The sequence below is a fragment of the Borostomias antarcticus genome (genome assembly GCF_949987555.1).
Source record: "Borostomias antarcticus genome assembly, chromosome: 15".
Classification (NCBI taxonomy): Eukaryota; Metazoa; Chordata; class Actinopteri; order Stomiiformes; family Stomiidae; genus Borostomias; species Borostomias antarcticus.
In genome coordinates this window covers 10,667,831-10,683,272 of record NC_140248.1, presented here as the reverse complement: position 1 = coordinate 10,683,272, position 15,442 = coordinate 10,667,831, and the positions used below count along the sequence as shown (strand labels likewise).

At 45.3% G+C, this 15,442-nt stretch overlaps 1 protein-coding gene across 1 annotated transcript; it reads right to left on the bottom strand.

The window, feature by feature from the left end:
• Positions 1–3,500: 3,500 nt before the first annotated feature.
• LOC311318773 (arf-GAP with Rho-GAP domain, ANK repeat and PH domain-containing protein 1-like) lies at positions 3,501–14,113 on the bottom strand (the record flags this gene model as incomplete). The annotated part of the gene is made up of 28 exons (XM_084450205.1): positions 3,501–3,533; positions 3,619–3,682; positions 3,788–3,823; positions 3,958–4,040; positions 4,133–4,266; positions 4,386–4,499; positions 4,604–4,721; positions 7,771–7,845; positions 7,954–8,031; positions 8,140–8,287; positions 8,394–8,499; positions 9,494–9,709; positions 9,986–10,189; positions 10,294–10,489; positions 10,620–10,722; positions 10,832–10,967; positions 11,104–11,226; positions 11,344–11,518; positions 11,657–11,839; positions 12,069–12,154; positions 12,329–12,528; positions 12,618–12,724; positions 12,837–13,057; positions 13,152–13,272; positions 13,411–13,435; positions 13,532–13,657; positions 13,877–13,983; positions 14,102–14,113. 28 exons carry the CDS (start codon positions 14,111–14,113, stop codon positions 3,501–3,503), a joined length of 3,330 nt encoding a protein of 1,109 aa, XP_084306331.1.
• Positions 14,114–15,442: the final 1,329 nt, after the last annotated feature.

Below are 15,442 nucleotides of genomic sequence, written 5' to 3'. Positions count from 1 at the left end.
TTTGTAAAGACTAGAAAATAATATATAGGCTATATATTTTAATGCTGTTAAACTAATGTTTACTGTGTGTACTAATGTTTACTGTGTGTATTGTATGTGTATTGTGTATCTGTGTGTATTTTTGCACTTAAATAGCACATGTGCACTTTTGCACTTAAATAGTCCATTAGCATGGCTTCGTGACCCTGGTCCCATACAGAAAGCAACATGTGAGATCATGTGATTAGGGGTGAAGCCAGGCTAGTGGATACCATTATAGTTGAGGGGAAGGTGGATATGTGCTATTTTAAGTGCAAAAAGGTGCATATAAAAGGTGGGGGCAGCAACTGTAGCCACCTCTGAGAAAATGCTTTCATCTTTCGAAAACTGTCTTCGCTTCGGAGAAACGAAATAATATTATCTGCACATATGGTAATGTAGACCCAATTACAAAAGTCAATGTTGTAATGAATGGTTCCTGGCACATCTGCTAAATGGTTCAAGCATATAGACTACAAGTCCAAATAAAGCAATTCCGGGACTAAATGAAAAACTGATCCACTCTATTAAACAAATAGTTATTTGTTCGGTGGGGCATGTTGTGTGCAAACAGACATTTATTAATTAATTAAATAGATTTATTTATTTATTTTAAAGAAGTGGAAAGGCCTACAGAAAAAGGGCAATGGACCAAGCCCCCTTTGAGATCTGTGCATGTCTACCCCCCCCCCCCCCCCACACACACACACACAAACAGAAAAAAATAAACCTAAACCTACGCTTAGACACTAAACCTTAAACCCTAAACAAATAAGCAAACCTTTGACACCTGATTCAGAGCTCCTTGTTTTTCCCCTTTCTGAGCAGTTGAACACTTTTAGTATATTGATTAACACATTGTTTGTGCCAGGAAACCTTGTGGTGCACTCACCTTAGATGACTACCAAAAAAATAAGTACTACTTCAGAATGTATCTTATCTGTGTCAGATAATAAGCAGACCATCTAATCTATAACAGCCCATTCTAAGTCTTCATAGTACAGTAGCTAGAGTGTGTCAGGGGAGATACTGTAGTGGAAGATATTAGGATTACTGGAGTGCATTGTGGTTTCCCTGGTGACGGAGCAACAGCGCTGCCCCAGAGCAAGGGCAGTAGCCTGATGCAAACCCATTACCTCCACAGCTCCAGAGCTTAATGACAGACAGCTGAAATAAAAGGATGCTGGAGAGCACTTTTATTGAGTGAAAGGCACTTAGCCTGACGAGCACTAATAACACTTTATGGCAGATTGAGAGTGGTGGGGGGTCTGATGTGCTGTACACAAAAGATGCTAACAAGCTAGTCCTAAAACCTTTGAGTTACAACACATTATACAAATGAGAAGAAGACAATAGAAACACATGTGGGAAAAGTACACAGATGGTGACTCTTGGCGACATGCAGGTATGATGGTGAATAGAAGTTATGCGCATGTTGTTATCTTACCCTGGAACAGGATATGCTTTAATTAACAGTGTTCGTTGAGTTATGAGAAATGGAGACTGTAATTGCCCTTAAAATAGCAGTACTTTTAGGTCAGATGAATTTGCATACATATACATTTCAAAGGCCACAATACCCTTGACAAAAGAGACTTGTGGTGCAAATCACATATCCACCCCTCTGTCACCCAGTCTGTCTCTGGGTGGTATCCCTTAGGCTTTGAAGAAGAGAACACTTGAATTGTCAATACTAGGGCTCTGATCGCCACAGGTCAAGCAGGATGAGAGCATGTATACTACTTATTCAGAACTTCAAAGGAGATGGGAGGAACTGTATTCACAATGACTATCATTGTCCCGTCACCATCGATATTGTCACACCATGGTCTAATGAAATCTAAAGATGTACACGTTTCAAACTAATCCAGATTAAACACATTTTATTTAACAACATCTGCATACTCTTAGTTTGCCTACGACTTCTAGATTCCTACAGCTAATGTCAGACCCACCCAGCAACGGATGTTTCACTTACATCTCTGCAGTTGTTGATGGCTGGAACGGCTGACTCCTGCACAACAGGGAGTTTCCACATGCCTGGCCCATGATGCCTGCTCTCCCGGTGTCACCAGTCCCAATTTCCCCCTGAGTCAGTCCCAGCGCCACAGAGCTAGCAGGGCCCAGTCAGACACACCTTTAAGGCCAGTCTGCTGTCCAGGAATCACCCTCTTCTTTTTAGGTCAGGAGATGCTGCTGTTATGGAGTCTACAGGATGTAGCATCTCTTAGGCTCGGAGAAAAGAGAGAGTTGGAGAGAGAGAGAGAGAGATGGAGAGAGAGGGATGAGGAGAGAGAGAGCTTTGTAAACCTCAGGGGCTTCGACCGGGATCTGGATCGATGCTGAGGCTGGAACAGAAACCAGATCAGTCTCCTTGCTCACTGTGGCTGCTCTAAGGGCACTGAGATCTAGCACACACAACACATCCTCATATAATCTTCTACACAAGGCCCTGCTAGATAAATGATTGTTATATCAAGAGTATCCAGCCCTGGGGCTTGCTGTAATGACAGGGCTGTTGCTGTGATTACTAACCCCCACCGGTCCCATGATGAGAAGAGGGGAAATCATGGGTTCTAATCTTAGAAGGTTTACTGCTGCTGCTCTCCAGCCTTCCTTCTCATCATCCTCTCATTATGATTAAAAAGGAGACTCAATCCAGGTTGTATTTGTGAGGTACTCCTCTGTGTGTTATTCATATTGGGGAGGTGTGTTTGTGTGTGTGTGGGGGGGGGGGGGCGGTACAAGTCATAATGTGACTTCCTCTTTCGTCATCCTCAGTTATCTTTGAGTTTCAGTTTTGATATGTCTGGAGGGTGAAACGGTGCTGCATGGTGGGTCTGGGTGTGGTCTAGCCCGTATCCGTGGATTATAAAAAGAGATCATCCAAATATCAACAAAGGTGAAATAAACTGTCACACAGTCATTTATTCAACAATCACCAGTACACATTTTCGCAGAAAAGTCTCAATAAGTGCCTCTGGGTTGGAGAGTTGATCCACGTCATCCGCTCTGATGAGAGGGTGATTGGCTGCAACCTGCACAGCACCAGGGCCCTGAAGCGGGCAGGAAAGATTGTGGCTGACCCCTCCCGCCCTGGTCACAAACCCTTTGAGCCACTCAGGAGGCTGCGGTCGATCAGGACCAAAACCTCACGGCATGAAAACAGTTTCTTCCCGACTGCAACTGGCCTCATAAACAAGGCACGAGACCTCCACTGACACTGTTCTATTTTGTACATGTTTGTATATTGTATTGCATATTGTGTTTGTATATTGTATTGCATATTGTGTTTGTATATTGTATTGCATATTGTATTGTACAGTACTGTATTTGCCACTTTGTTATTGCATTGCACTGTCCTGTCGCTGCACTATGTTTATCATGCACCAATAGACCAAAGCAAATTCCTCGTAGGTGTAAAGTAAACCTTCTTGGCAAAATAAATGTGACTCTGATGGGAGGCCAAGAAGCGGTCCGCCTCAGGAGTCCGCTGGCCACAGGTCGCCTTTATACTAGGAGACAATGATCAACAGAGAGGGGATGAGAAAAGAGCGTAAAAAGAAAACTGGGCCATGTAAACAACAGATACATTATTACCTGGAGGAACATAAAAGAGGCCAGCCACTCAATCATCTCGTTGGTCGATTCACAGCACAGGTACCTGAGAAAAACACACGAGGGAGGGGGGGGGGGGGGGGGTAACAGAGCATAAAGATGTCCTGTTTCAGAGGCCATCAAAGAGATCTAGCTAATGCAGGACACTCACCATTTTTGACTGCCTTTCTCTATGGTCATCCCCCAGCTAGAACAAGGTGGTGTAGGAAGACAGATGACAGATAATGTTTGTAAATGATCAGAGACGAGCCAAAATTCATTTCTAAGCCAGTGGTTTTGAGGGTTTCTGATTGAAGCCCCTCTGATAATCAGTCAACTCACCATGATGGAGGCTGCAGCTTCTTCCGGATGCCACAGTAGACCTTCAGATCCAGCACCGGACACTCTCTCTCAGGATGGTCGCTCTGAGAAAACATGAAGGGTTTTATGATCTCACAAAATTTAAGTTCCCTAAAGTCCCACAAGCAGCCGGCACCCGTTTCCCATCATCTCTTACCTTTAAGGTTTTATAGAGCTTGAGAGAGGTGCCAGTGAGCACACAGAGGCGCTTGATGAAGTTTCCCTTCCCTCGCTGGCCCTTCTCCTCACAGAACTGTACCACTCCGTTTCTGGATACTTCTACCTTGCCTGCTAAAAGAGGAGACACACAGTCCTCTTTTAACTGGCATGGCTTACAAATGTTTTAATAAAATGTTTAATAGGAGGTAATTTTGTCAATCAGCTCTTTATAGGACGGTGGAAGTCTTTACCAGTGTGGCTTCTAATGGCCTTCATGTAGTCATTCCTTTTGACCACCAGATGGCAGTCTTTGCCCAGGGAGGAATATATAGGCAGCACCTGTTCCTGGTAGTGCAAAGGCCGCTCTGTTGGAGGAATCATACAAGTTGGCTTCTTGTAAACTCTTATAAAACCCAATGAACCTAGAAACTTTATTAAGGGAAATTGTAACTCTCAAGGTGTTTCACACCCATCTCCTCCGTTTTGTTGACAAGGAAGCAGCTCCAGTGGTCTCCCTGCTGTGGAGAGATGTTCTGACGCATCAGGACCTTAGAGACCAGCTCCTTAGCAGCCGTTGCCTGGGCCACCTGGGGGATTTGGTTTGGTTTATTTCAATGTTAAAAACATACATATGAGTGCCCCACTGGCACACAGATACAAGAAAGGATATACAGTACAATAATCAATAACTATCGAGGATAATGAGGATATGACTTTATCCTCTTTGGATATTGACAAGATAGGCAAGGCAAGGACATCTGAGGCGGCAACAATAAAGTCCACATGACAAAAACAAAATAATTCACATAAAAACAAACACTCTTATTGAAGGTTAAGTCCCTATCTTTCCAGGTTTGCTATCAGCCACTTTTTGACTGACACTTTAAACTGACTCTTAAAGTCAATTGATTTTTGTGACTGTTCCACACTACAGCTCCAGTGCAAGCAAAGGTACTATTCCCTACTTATGGAGAAAAAAAATGTGTCAATGTGTCAAACAACGCAATAAACTGTTATGGGTAACGGATTACAAAGATTGCCCATAAACTCTCCGGTCTATGTATTTCCTCCAACTCTGTCCTCATTACATGAGTGTGGTGTACTCCTCATCACTACGACTCATCACCACATCAGCTGACCACTCCCTCCATATCCGCTAGAACACTCTGCCATCAAGCCGCAGGTATCGGTCTGTGAGGTGCCATACAGTGCAAGAACAGTTTTGTGCCATACAGCATGTCCTGAATAAGGCATAGTCTGTTGCGCCTTTTATTGTGGTTGTCATTTTACTTTTATTGTGGTTGTCATTTTAGTTGTATTGTGGTTGTCATTTGTGAATGTATCTGTATGTACAGGGGGTATGTGGGGCTGGATGTTTGTGACATGTTTTGTTTATTCACTGTCTAATGTTTGACCATGTGAGCTAGGAAAAGCATTTCCCCATTGAGGACAATAAACATTATCTAATCTATTATCCTAAATCTAAAAATGTTCACATTAGTGTCACTGGCTCTGGTCCTGTGGTTGTGTGAGTCACTAATCTGTGTAAAATGTCCCTCTGAAATAATTAGGTGCAGAGTCAAAAAAGATCCCATGAACCAGTCGGAGCTTTAGCATGGTCACTCTGTCCTCCACAGTGAGGCACCCAAGGGCCAATGTTGTGTGTTAGGCGAGTGTGTGAATGGAGTTTCAGAACCACTCTGATAAGCTTGTTCTGCACTGTTTGTAATCTATTACTTAGACTTTTGGAAATCTTAGTGTACCAACATGTACTTGCATAATCTAAATTGCGTTGGAGCAAAACCCCTGTCAGTGTCTTCAGGGGTTGTTACAGTACATCTAGAAACTTCTTGCTAAAAACTTCTTGCTAAAAACTTGATTTTCTTGTTCTTGCAATGCCATTTCATCACCAGGCATGACACTGTCAAGCTTACAGCCCAGGTAGATCACTGTTGATTTAGAAGTTATTATAGAGCCTTGGGCTAAGATGTTAAAAATTCTTATTTTATTTTTTAGCTGAATTAAATTGATTCTGTGTTGCCCAGATGTAAAGGGAATTTGTTGTCAGCTAACCATCCACTGGTGTTTTTGATCTCGGAACTGTTTTCAACAATTGGCTTGTCTGTGTGAGAAACAAGCAATGCAGAATCAACTGCATATACAAACTAGAAATGGTGCTCAGAGAGCACAGACCTTCGGCCCTGAGTGCATTTCGTGGCCCTGTATACACCAAAATTGAATTGGTTCTAAACTGGCCCCTCCATCGAGTTTCATGAAAAGCAGTCTAGTAGTTTTGTGTAATCCTAGTCCTAAAAAATGAATGGAGGTGAATGGGTGGCGGTATTTGGCCGGCTCTGTGGCGCCCCCCTCGGGTCACAGCCAGCGGGGGGTAGTGCGGTACACACCGAGCTCTTCCCTCGCACACCCCAGTCTAAACCCTGTGTCTCTAGTACCCTCACACAGGTAACTGGCTTGATTTTTGTTCTCATTTTGTGTAATCCTAGTCCAAAAAAATGACTGGAGGTGAATGGGTGGCTTTATTTGTCTGTCTCTGTCGCTCCCCCGTTGGGTCACAGCTGGCGGGAGGCAATGGAGTCCAAACACATCCCAGTCCAAAACCCGTGTCTCTAATACCCCCACACAGGGAGCTGGCTTCGTTCTAAGTTTTTTGTTTTTATTCGTGGATCCAGCCCATGATTTTGGATCTGTTCCAGAATCGAATAGTGGCCCATGATACACCACTTCACCGAGTTTCATAAAATTCGGTTAAGGAGTTTTTGAGTAATCCTGGTTCAAAAAATGAATGGAGGTGAATGGCCGGCTGTGTTTGGGCGGCCCGTGGACCCGACCCGTGCTTCGGATGCGCTCCAAAATGTAATGGGTTGTAAGTTGGACCATGCTACACCCTTCCACCGAGTTTCGTGAAAAATCGGTCCAATAGTTTTTGCGTAACCCTGCTAACAAACACAAACACACACACAAACACAAACACGTATGCCACCGAAAACATAACCTCTCGCCCTGTGTTGCTGGGGCGGAGGTAATAACTGACAGGTGCATGCTAATCTAATATCACTGATATACAGAAGGAATGAAGGAGGCCCCAGCACACTCCCATGGGGTACTCAACAGTGGACCATCATCTGATAGGGGCCCATTAACATCAACAAACTGGTCTCATTCTGAGAGATAAGATCTCATCCATTCAAGAGTCAAATTATTGAAACCCATGGCCCTCAATTTGAACAGCAAAATATTATGATCAACCATATCAAATGCTTTTTGAAGGTCTGGTATCACCACAACACACCATTTCCCTGGTCTATTTCCTTTCTACGTCAGTAAGGTAGAGCATGCATGTATCATTAAAGTATGATTTTCTACAGTAAAGATTGGTAAGCACAAGGGAGATTTATTGAATACTTTGAAAACTTTTGAATATACATAGTCACGTTCACATCACATATATCCTGCACCCAGACTGGTCTATAGTTTCCATGCTCCACCTTACTGCCCTTCTTGAATAGCACAACCCTACTGTAGCATGTTTCCATGAGGTGGGAGGAGGAGAAAGAGGGTGCAGAGTTGTTAGCTTAGTGTCAAGGCTAAACTGGTGTTAATGGATGTAGAGCTCACCTGGACCAGCAGCTCAGACGCCTCCTCCTTCACCTCCAGGTAAACACCACAGATAGTGAGAGGGGATGGAAGTCCCTATTGGAGGTAGAAAAGGATATATATTATGTTACACTTTGAGTTATGTTATGAAACCACACCGGTGGATGTTCTGAATCTTCCAGGTAGCCAAATGTGCTCCCTCACCTCCTCGGGCCGTTCATTCTGGGCTTTGATGATGCGAGAGATCATGTTAAGCTGCCTCTGAAGCTGCCCTGCTTCAACCTGCCGGAGGGAACATTAGGGAACAGTTTCATTTCATTTGCTTTCATCTGAATATAGCCACACCTCTATAGCTTGGTTGATGATGTCATCAGCGTGAGACGCACTCACGTGGAAGATGGCCTGGTAGTGCTGGACCAGGTCCTCCACCACTTGTCCTGCACTCTTATCCGTACCATCGGTCTGGAAGAGGGTGGGACCAAACACTATGGCCAGGTTGTGTGCATTCATGTGGTTCTCCTCTGCAAAATACTGGACGCTGTTGTAGCAACAGATCAGCAGCATTTGGCTTGTTATTATCCCAAAGTTGAGAGGGTAACAAGCCAGAACGTATAGTTAGAGGGGAGGGACAGGGAGAGCCTCACCAGTAGATGTGGTTGATGATGGCCCCCAGGGTGGCTCTGTAGACTGGCGGGAGGCTTTGGAGAAGGGCCTGGTATTGGGAGATTCTCATACTCTTCTCCCTGATAGCTGGTTGGTACAGATAGACAAAGAACAACCTATTCATATGACAAACTTATTTTCAATTACAACTCAGAATAAAATTATCTATCTATCTATCTATCTATCTATCTATCTACCCATCTATCTATCTATCTATCTATCTATCTATCTATCTATCTATCTATCTATCTACCCATCTATCTATCTATCTATCTATCTGGATTATATCTATCCGTGCGGAGCGCTCCATTTGTAAACTTCAGCTTTCAACACCATCACAAACATCAAACATGGATCACAAACATCCTGTCTGTGACATCACTCTGAATGACTCCCCAGTGGTCTCTTGACTCCTTCAGCGTTCTGGGCACCACCTAAGATGAGAGGGTGATCGGTTGTAAACTGCCATCCCTCCAGGACCTGCACGCCTCCAGGGCCCTGAAATGGGCCATAAAGATTGTGGCCGACCCCTCCCATCTTTGAACAACTCCCCTCTGGCAGGAGACTGCGGTCCATCGGGACCGGGACCACGTGCCACAAAAACAGCTTCTTCCCGACAGTCATCAGACTCATCAATAAGGCCTGTGTTCCCCCACAACCCCCCCCCCACTGACTCTATACCCTTTGCACTACTTGCACACAACCTCTGATTGTACCACATATATGGTCTATCCATACAAGGTACTGTACATCAGTTAGGAGACAGGGGAGAAATATGTGACAAAAGGCAAAAGAGCTGTGCGCACATCCAACCTTAGTAGGCCAGGTGCTGGAAGTACAACGTGAGCAGAGATGAAAGATCCGCACACTGATATCTCCCGGTTCACTTTATTGAAAATATGCAACGTTTCGACCCTTAGGTCTTCATCAGGAAACTTTGCGTATTTTCAATAAAGTGAACCGGGAGATATCAGTGTGCGGATCTTTCCTCTCTCCTCAGCTAGTAACAATCTCAGAAAGTCTGTGTTTAGAGGCATCAGTGGATACCGAGGCCTCCAGTTTCGTACGTGGCCAGACTCACCCACTGTGTGGAGCCAGGGCAGTGAGGCCTGTTGTCCACTGAAGACTCCCCCGCTCACACTCCTGAGGAACCTCTTCAGCGTGTTGGCCACGTCGTCCACCTGGTCCTGTCCCTCTCTCAGCTGGACCCGCCGGGCATCTTGGCATAGCGAGAGCAGCAGGGAGGCGACCCGTGAGTCCACGCCTGCCTTCCGATAGATGCCTTCTGATGTCATGCCTGGGAAGGGGGCGTTGGTTACAGGAAGGCATTCATTCCACTAGGGATGTAGTTCTCCCAGTTGTTGGGTAATCTAGGTAGTACGCATTTCCTAAAATGCCCCCCCCCCCTCCCCGTCCTACTTCTGCAACCAAAACTATGGTTGGAGAAGTGCCTAGCCTAACTCCTAGCCTAGCCCAGCCCAGCCCAGCCCAGCCCAGCCCAGCCCAGCCCAGCCCAGCCCAGCCCAGCCCAGCCCAGCCCAGCCCAGCCCAGCCCAGCCCCAGGTCCACCCACCGTATTGTGTGATGTAGCTGAGGCAGCGGTCCACGATGACCGGGACGTCAGTGTTGGTCAGCTGCTGTTGGTCCAGCGGTCCGTCTCCCCTTCCTAACCCCTGCTGGAGACCACTCACCCAGCCCTGGAAGTCAGGCCTCCGGCCCCCCTCCACGCGCACGGTCCTGCCTCTCTCCACAAGCACCACGGCCTCCTGCTCCACACCTGAGATGAGCACAGCACAGACCCCCGCGCCACACATCACTTACACTGTTGTTATTTTGCGACTTTGCTGTCGGACCATCAAACCTTAAGTCCCTGGGTCTCACAGAGCTCCTGAAGTTTACGCAGGTTGATACACTCTGTTCTCTCAGAGTCATGGAGGAGGAGGAAGAGCTTGGAGCCCCCAAGGGCCAACCATGCCAGGCGTGGGGAAAGGAGGTGCGGCGCCTCTGTGTAGCGCAGTCGACCCAGCCTCTCAAAGCTCCAGCACGCCAGGTCTCCTGCCTCAGGGGGCACCAAGGCCTGGTACACAAGACAAGACAGCAGTACTCTTTATTTCCCGGTCAACCACTCAGCTATGCACTTGCACAACACACTGGCAAAGTTGTAGCATGCTTGCTGAAATGTTTGTGTATTGCCATTATAAGGTAACCTTGGTGAGGGACTTGATCCACTGTTGTACTGTGTCAGGGGTGTCGGATCCAAACAGATAGACTCTCCCAGAGTCATGGTACAGCTCAAAAGTATGGGTGTAACTGACTCAGGTCAGAGAGAAAAAAGAAAACATTGATTTAGGATAGTATTGAGATGAGCACAATTACTGTTTGTGTGTGTGAGAGGTGTTCAGGTTTTTCCCTGACCTACCCATGTCTTCCTATGGGACTGACCACCAAACACTGAACTTCACTCATCTTCATGGTTCCACTCGGGCTGGAGCTCTTTTCACTCTCATAGTAGCTGAAGGTCCCCTGGCCCAGAGAGCACCACCGTCGACTGAACTCTGCACAGTCCGACATGGCAGAGAGATCACCGATACTGTATTATTGACATGAAACCTCTTAAGCCACGAGGAGTTATTCTGCTCAAAAATATTTCACCCAATAATTAGTCATGTATCATGTCCATAAATGTGCTACCTCCTTTTGCTTTGCGCTCTGTGAATGCTCGTGTCGAGGAGGACGTCTTCAGCAGGTAACCAGAATGTGAGGAGGGGGGATCAGCCGGCAGGCTGTGTTCTCCAGCGCTTATCCCTGGGACCTCTGGAGAGAGGGTGCAGTTGAAGTACTTTTTGTTGAAAAAAAATCTTCTCTAATTACACAATCATATGCCAGATGTTTTGTTGCGGTCATGGATAGTTTTGTGAATGAAACTGGTACCTGTATTAAGGTTTTGAGTGAGGAACTCCACCTGTAGTCTCTGGCCATAGTGCTGGGCCATAGACATGGGGTTGGGCAGCTTGGGGTCTCCTGTGAAACAGTTCACATCTGCCCCACAGAACACCAGCGACAGGGTCTCCAGCAGGTCACCGGTCTGAACGGCTCTGCACAGAGCCTGACAGACGGACAGAGAGAACGGGCATAGAAAAGAAACATGGCTTTTGAGAACGTTTCCGAGAGAGAGATCGGGAGGAGATTAAACAGAAAAACGGCAGGTACTGTACAAAACATGATGTTTGAAAGAAAATCTCACTTTGTTGAGTTCTTCAGCACGGCCAAACAGTGCATGGTATCGCCTATATTTCCCTTGGCAGTACTTGGCTGTGATAAAACACTCACGCTCCTCACTGCCACTTGATGGGCACAGGGCTTCACTTGGTGGCATGTTCGCAGCCCAAAACAGGTTCGCCCGGTCGTTACTAAGTAACAGGAACACCTGATGGACATTCGATACAGAGCCTTGCCGTAAGGAAGTGTACCAGTAATTCAAATAATCATCAAAGCGGTTCCTCTTGTCAAAGAAGCAGCAGGGAATAAATGTAGATGGTTGTTCATTCTTACAATCTCTTATACAGTACAGTACTACTAATGTTTATCTGTCCATCCACAGGTATGCAACAGTTTGATCACTCTCAACTATAAAGATGTACAGGGTGTGTCTCTACCTGAATGAGGTTGTCTGTCCACACCTTTTCATCCATCTTCAGGCTGCGGACTTTAGATACAGTCTGGCTAAGACCCCTGTGCACTCCTTAACCCCAACAAGATGAATTTAGTGGATAACATCCTCTATCAGACACACAGTCAGTGATTAGCTGTGTGAGCCAATGGTGGTTTAATGACTGCGATCATCCTGAAATATCGAAAATTCAATCACTGCCCTCTATGCTTTCATCCCTGCGCTCTAGGCATGGTGGCTCTGTACCTGCACAGCACTTGCAGAGGATCACACACAGATTAACGGAGGCCCAGTCTGGTTGGGGGGCACCACAGTCAGCACACCGCTGGTTGGACTCCTGGGCACAGATTCTCCACACCACCGCATTGCTGGAGAGAGAACGACTGATGCAGGCCTGCAGGGCTTCCTCCCACTCCTCTCTCTGCTCCGTCGACTCTGCCACAAAACTGCAAATGGAGTTTATACATGACCCTGGGCTGTGATCTACCTTGTGATGAGGATTGCTGTGTCATAGGCCGAGGTCATTGACTTTCACCTAAACGTCCTGTAGAGTGTAATGAGGTTGAAGGCACGTTTGTCCAAGCTCTTCACAGTGCCCATATTCATGTCAATGGAAGTGATGCCAATCCCCTGGTTGTGCTCCTGAGGAGAACACCTTGTGTTATGGGTTGGAAAGTTACAGGACTGGCTGTGAACACCAACCACAAACATGACACATACGGTACACACACAAACCCAGTACACAAACATGCACCTCTAGATTCCTGTATAGGAAGACCGTGTCTGCACAGATGACTACGTAAAGCTTGGATCGTGTTCCATTTTCTTCCAGGTTGCCTTGTTTACTAATGAGAGTATTGACACTATCTCCCCGTCCAGATATGGTATCTCTGAAGCTTGTCGTAGGCACCTCCATGCTGTTGTAATGTTGCTGGGTGATCTCTTTAATGGCTGCCACCCACTCCTCCCTTACCACTAAAAGAAAAGAAAAAACTGGGACATTCATTGCACGCCTAAAACAAACAGTAGAATTGTTTCCTCATTGCAAATATATGAGCTGATCACCTACCATTGCTCTCAGCACGGAACATGAAAGTCCTGTTCTTTGTCACCAGCTCAAATCTCTGCTCTCCACTGTTAAGCACATCGGTGATAGTGGACACAGCTATGATTCTCTTTGAATACACTTCCTGAGAAATGGGGTAGATTGACACATTAATACGTGTACGTTATTTCACAATATTGTTACTTTGCAAGTGTGGTTGATGAGGGAACGTTTCAACCTTTTCATTTTGATAGTATCTCAGATACCGTGCGCCAAGAGTCACCCAACGTTTCTGGAACATGAGGCTCCTGCAGATAAAGAAAAGAAAAAATTGCTTTCACATTACACCTTACACACTACACCCTACACACACATCCTTTCTCTTCTCTCTGTCCGGTCCTCACCCCTTAGGTGGAGCCTTTTCCAGCCAGCCCTTCTTAATGGCAGAAGAATGGAGATGAGAAGAGATCTCAGGGCCCAGTGTGTGGGGAAGTGCACAGGGAATGTCGATACCATCCTCATCCTCATCTCTGACGGCAGAGAAAACCATACATACCGTAACTGCATACTTGTAGCCAACATACAGTACTGTACACAGAATGTACAACAGAGCCGAATGAAGCACACACACGCATACACACGCACACGCACAATGTACACAGCTATGCCTCTGTCAGTGTGTGAAAAACATTGAGGTTGAGTACAACTTATTATTAGCTACTTGCTTACAAGCACGCACTCAGGCACACCTGTTTGTGTCCAGACCGTTGTCACTGCTGTCAGAGTTGTCCTTCTCAACCTTCTCTGTATTGACTCTAATCTGGAAGCAGTTCTGCAAGGCCCGCAATGCCTCCTCCTGTGGAGAGAGGACAAAGAAAATGCATAGCCATTAATCAACCACCAACCAGTTAAATTATATGCAAACAGAAATCACCCAGAGATCCCAAATCGAGACTAAATCATAATATTCTTACCTTGTCTGCCATTGTCTGTCTTCCCCTTAACTTCAGAGAGTGGTGACTAGCACGCTGTCTTTTTGTGCAGAGTACAAAAACAACCAATGAATTATCGTATGTCTGGAATTAACTGATGTTGCCTCACAGACAATGGCACATAAAAAATGTAGTCAGTCAGGTTTACTTCACTTTATGCCAACATGATGGCACTGATTGCATACCTCACAGCAGTTAGACAAGGTTTAACTGTTAACATGTATTATATAAGAATTAAAAATAGCTCCACGTGTGCATCAAAAATCAAGTCAAAACTGTTGATGTAGAGACAGTTGATCGTGCATACTGGATGAAATTAAGGAGCTTACTAAATTATGTGACCCCTTAACAAAGATTGATGAGTTAGACTGGATATGCAGTTCAATTGCAAGACTGTGAGAGCCATTCCTGTAACAATATCCCTTTCATCTTGACAACACACAACCGGGAAGTGAGAGTTGGGGCCAGGCCTCAGAGACATTTGATGTTCCTCATGAAACTCCACACATTGCTCAGGACAAAAGGCATCTTATCTATCAATTACAGACAGGACAGTGTGACTCTAAAAGGAGTAGTAAAGGGAAAATGCATGTTTAGCCCTGTTTTAAGGTTACTTATGATCATATACAATGGTTCAGATCAAAACGTTGACAAAGCTAGCATTTTCGAGAAAGTTGATAATTGCTCTACCACTTTTATGACTTTTGGTCATACAATGGATGTGGATTGGCATCTTGAAAAATCATTCAAAAACATGTTAAACTCTCAATTTCCAAGACAAGAAGCTCACCGAGGGTGTAATTGGTGTCCGTTGGTGTTCTGACATCAAATTCGCCGCAAAGTATGAATCCTGTAGGGTTTATTGATAATTTTATGAAATCCATTGACTTGTATTGAAGCGACCGTTGTGGACGTGTAGATCAATCCGCAGAGGAGATTCAGGAAGCGGAACTACTTACGGTAGCTATTGTTATTGTTTATGTTGCTAGGCTACCTAGTTTGCGGAAGTTTACCCACGTATGTACTGCGACTAAATAGTTATATGCTAAATATTTAAAAAAGCCTTTCCAGATGAACTAGAATCTTACTTTATGGCGAATTATATGTCAGAACGCCAACTAACACCTAGGTGAGTTTCTTGTCTTTGAATTCGAGAGTTTAACATGTTTTTGAATGATTTTTCAAGATGCCCATCCACATCCATTGTATGACCAAAACGGTCGTAGAGCAATTATCAACTTTCTCGAAAATGCTAGCTTTGTCAACGTCTTGATCTGAACCATTGTATATGATCATAAGTAACTTTAAAACAGGGCTAAACAT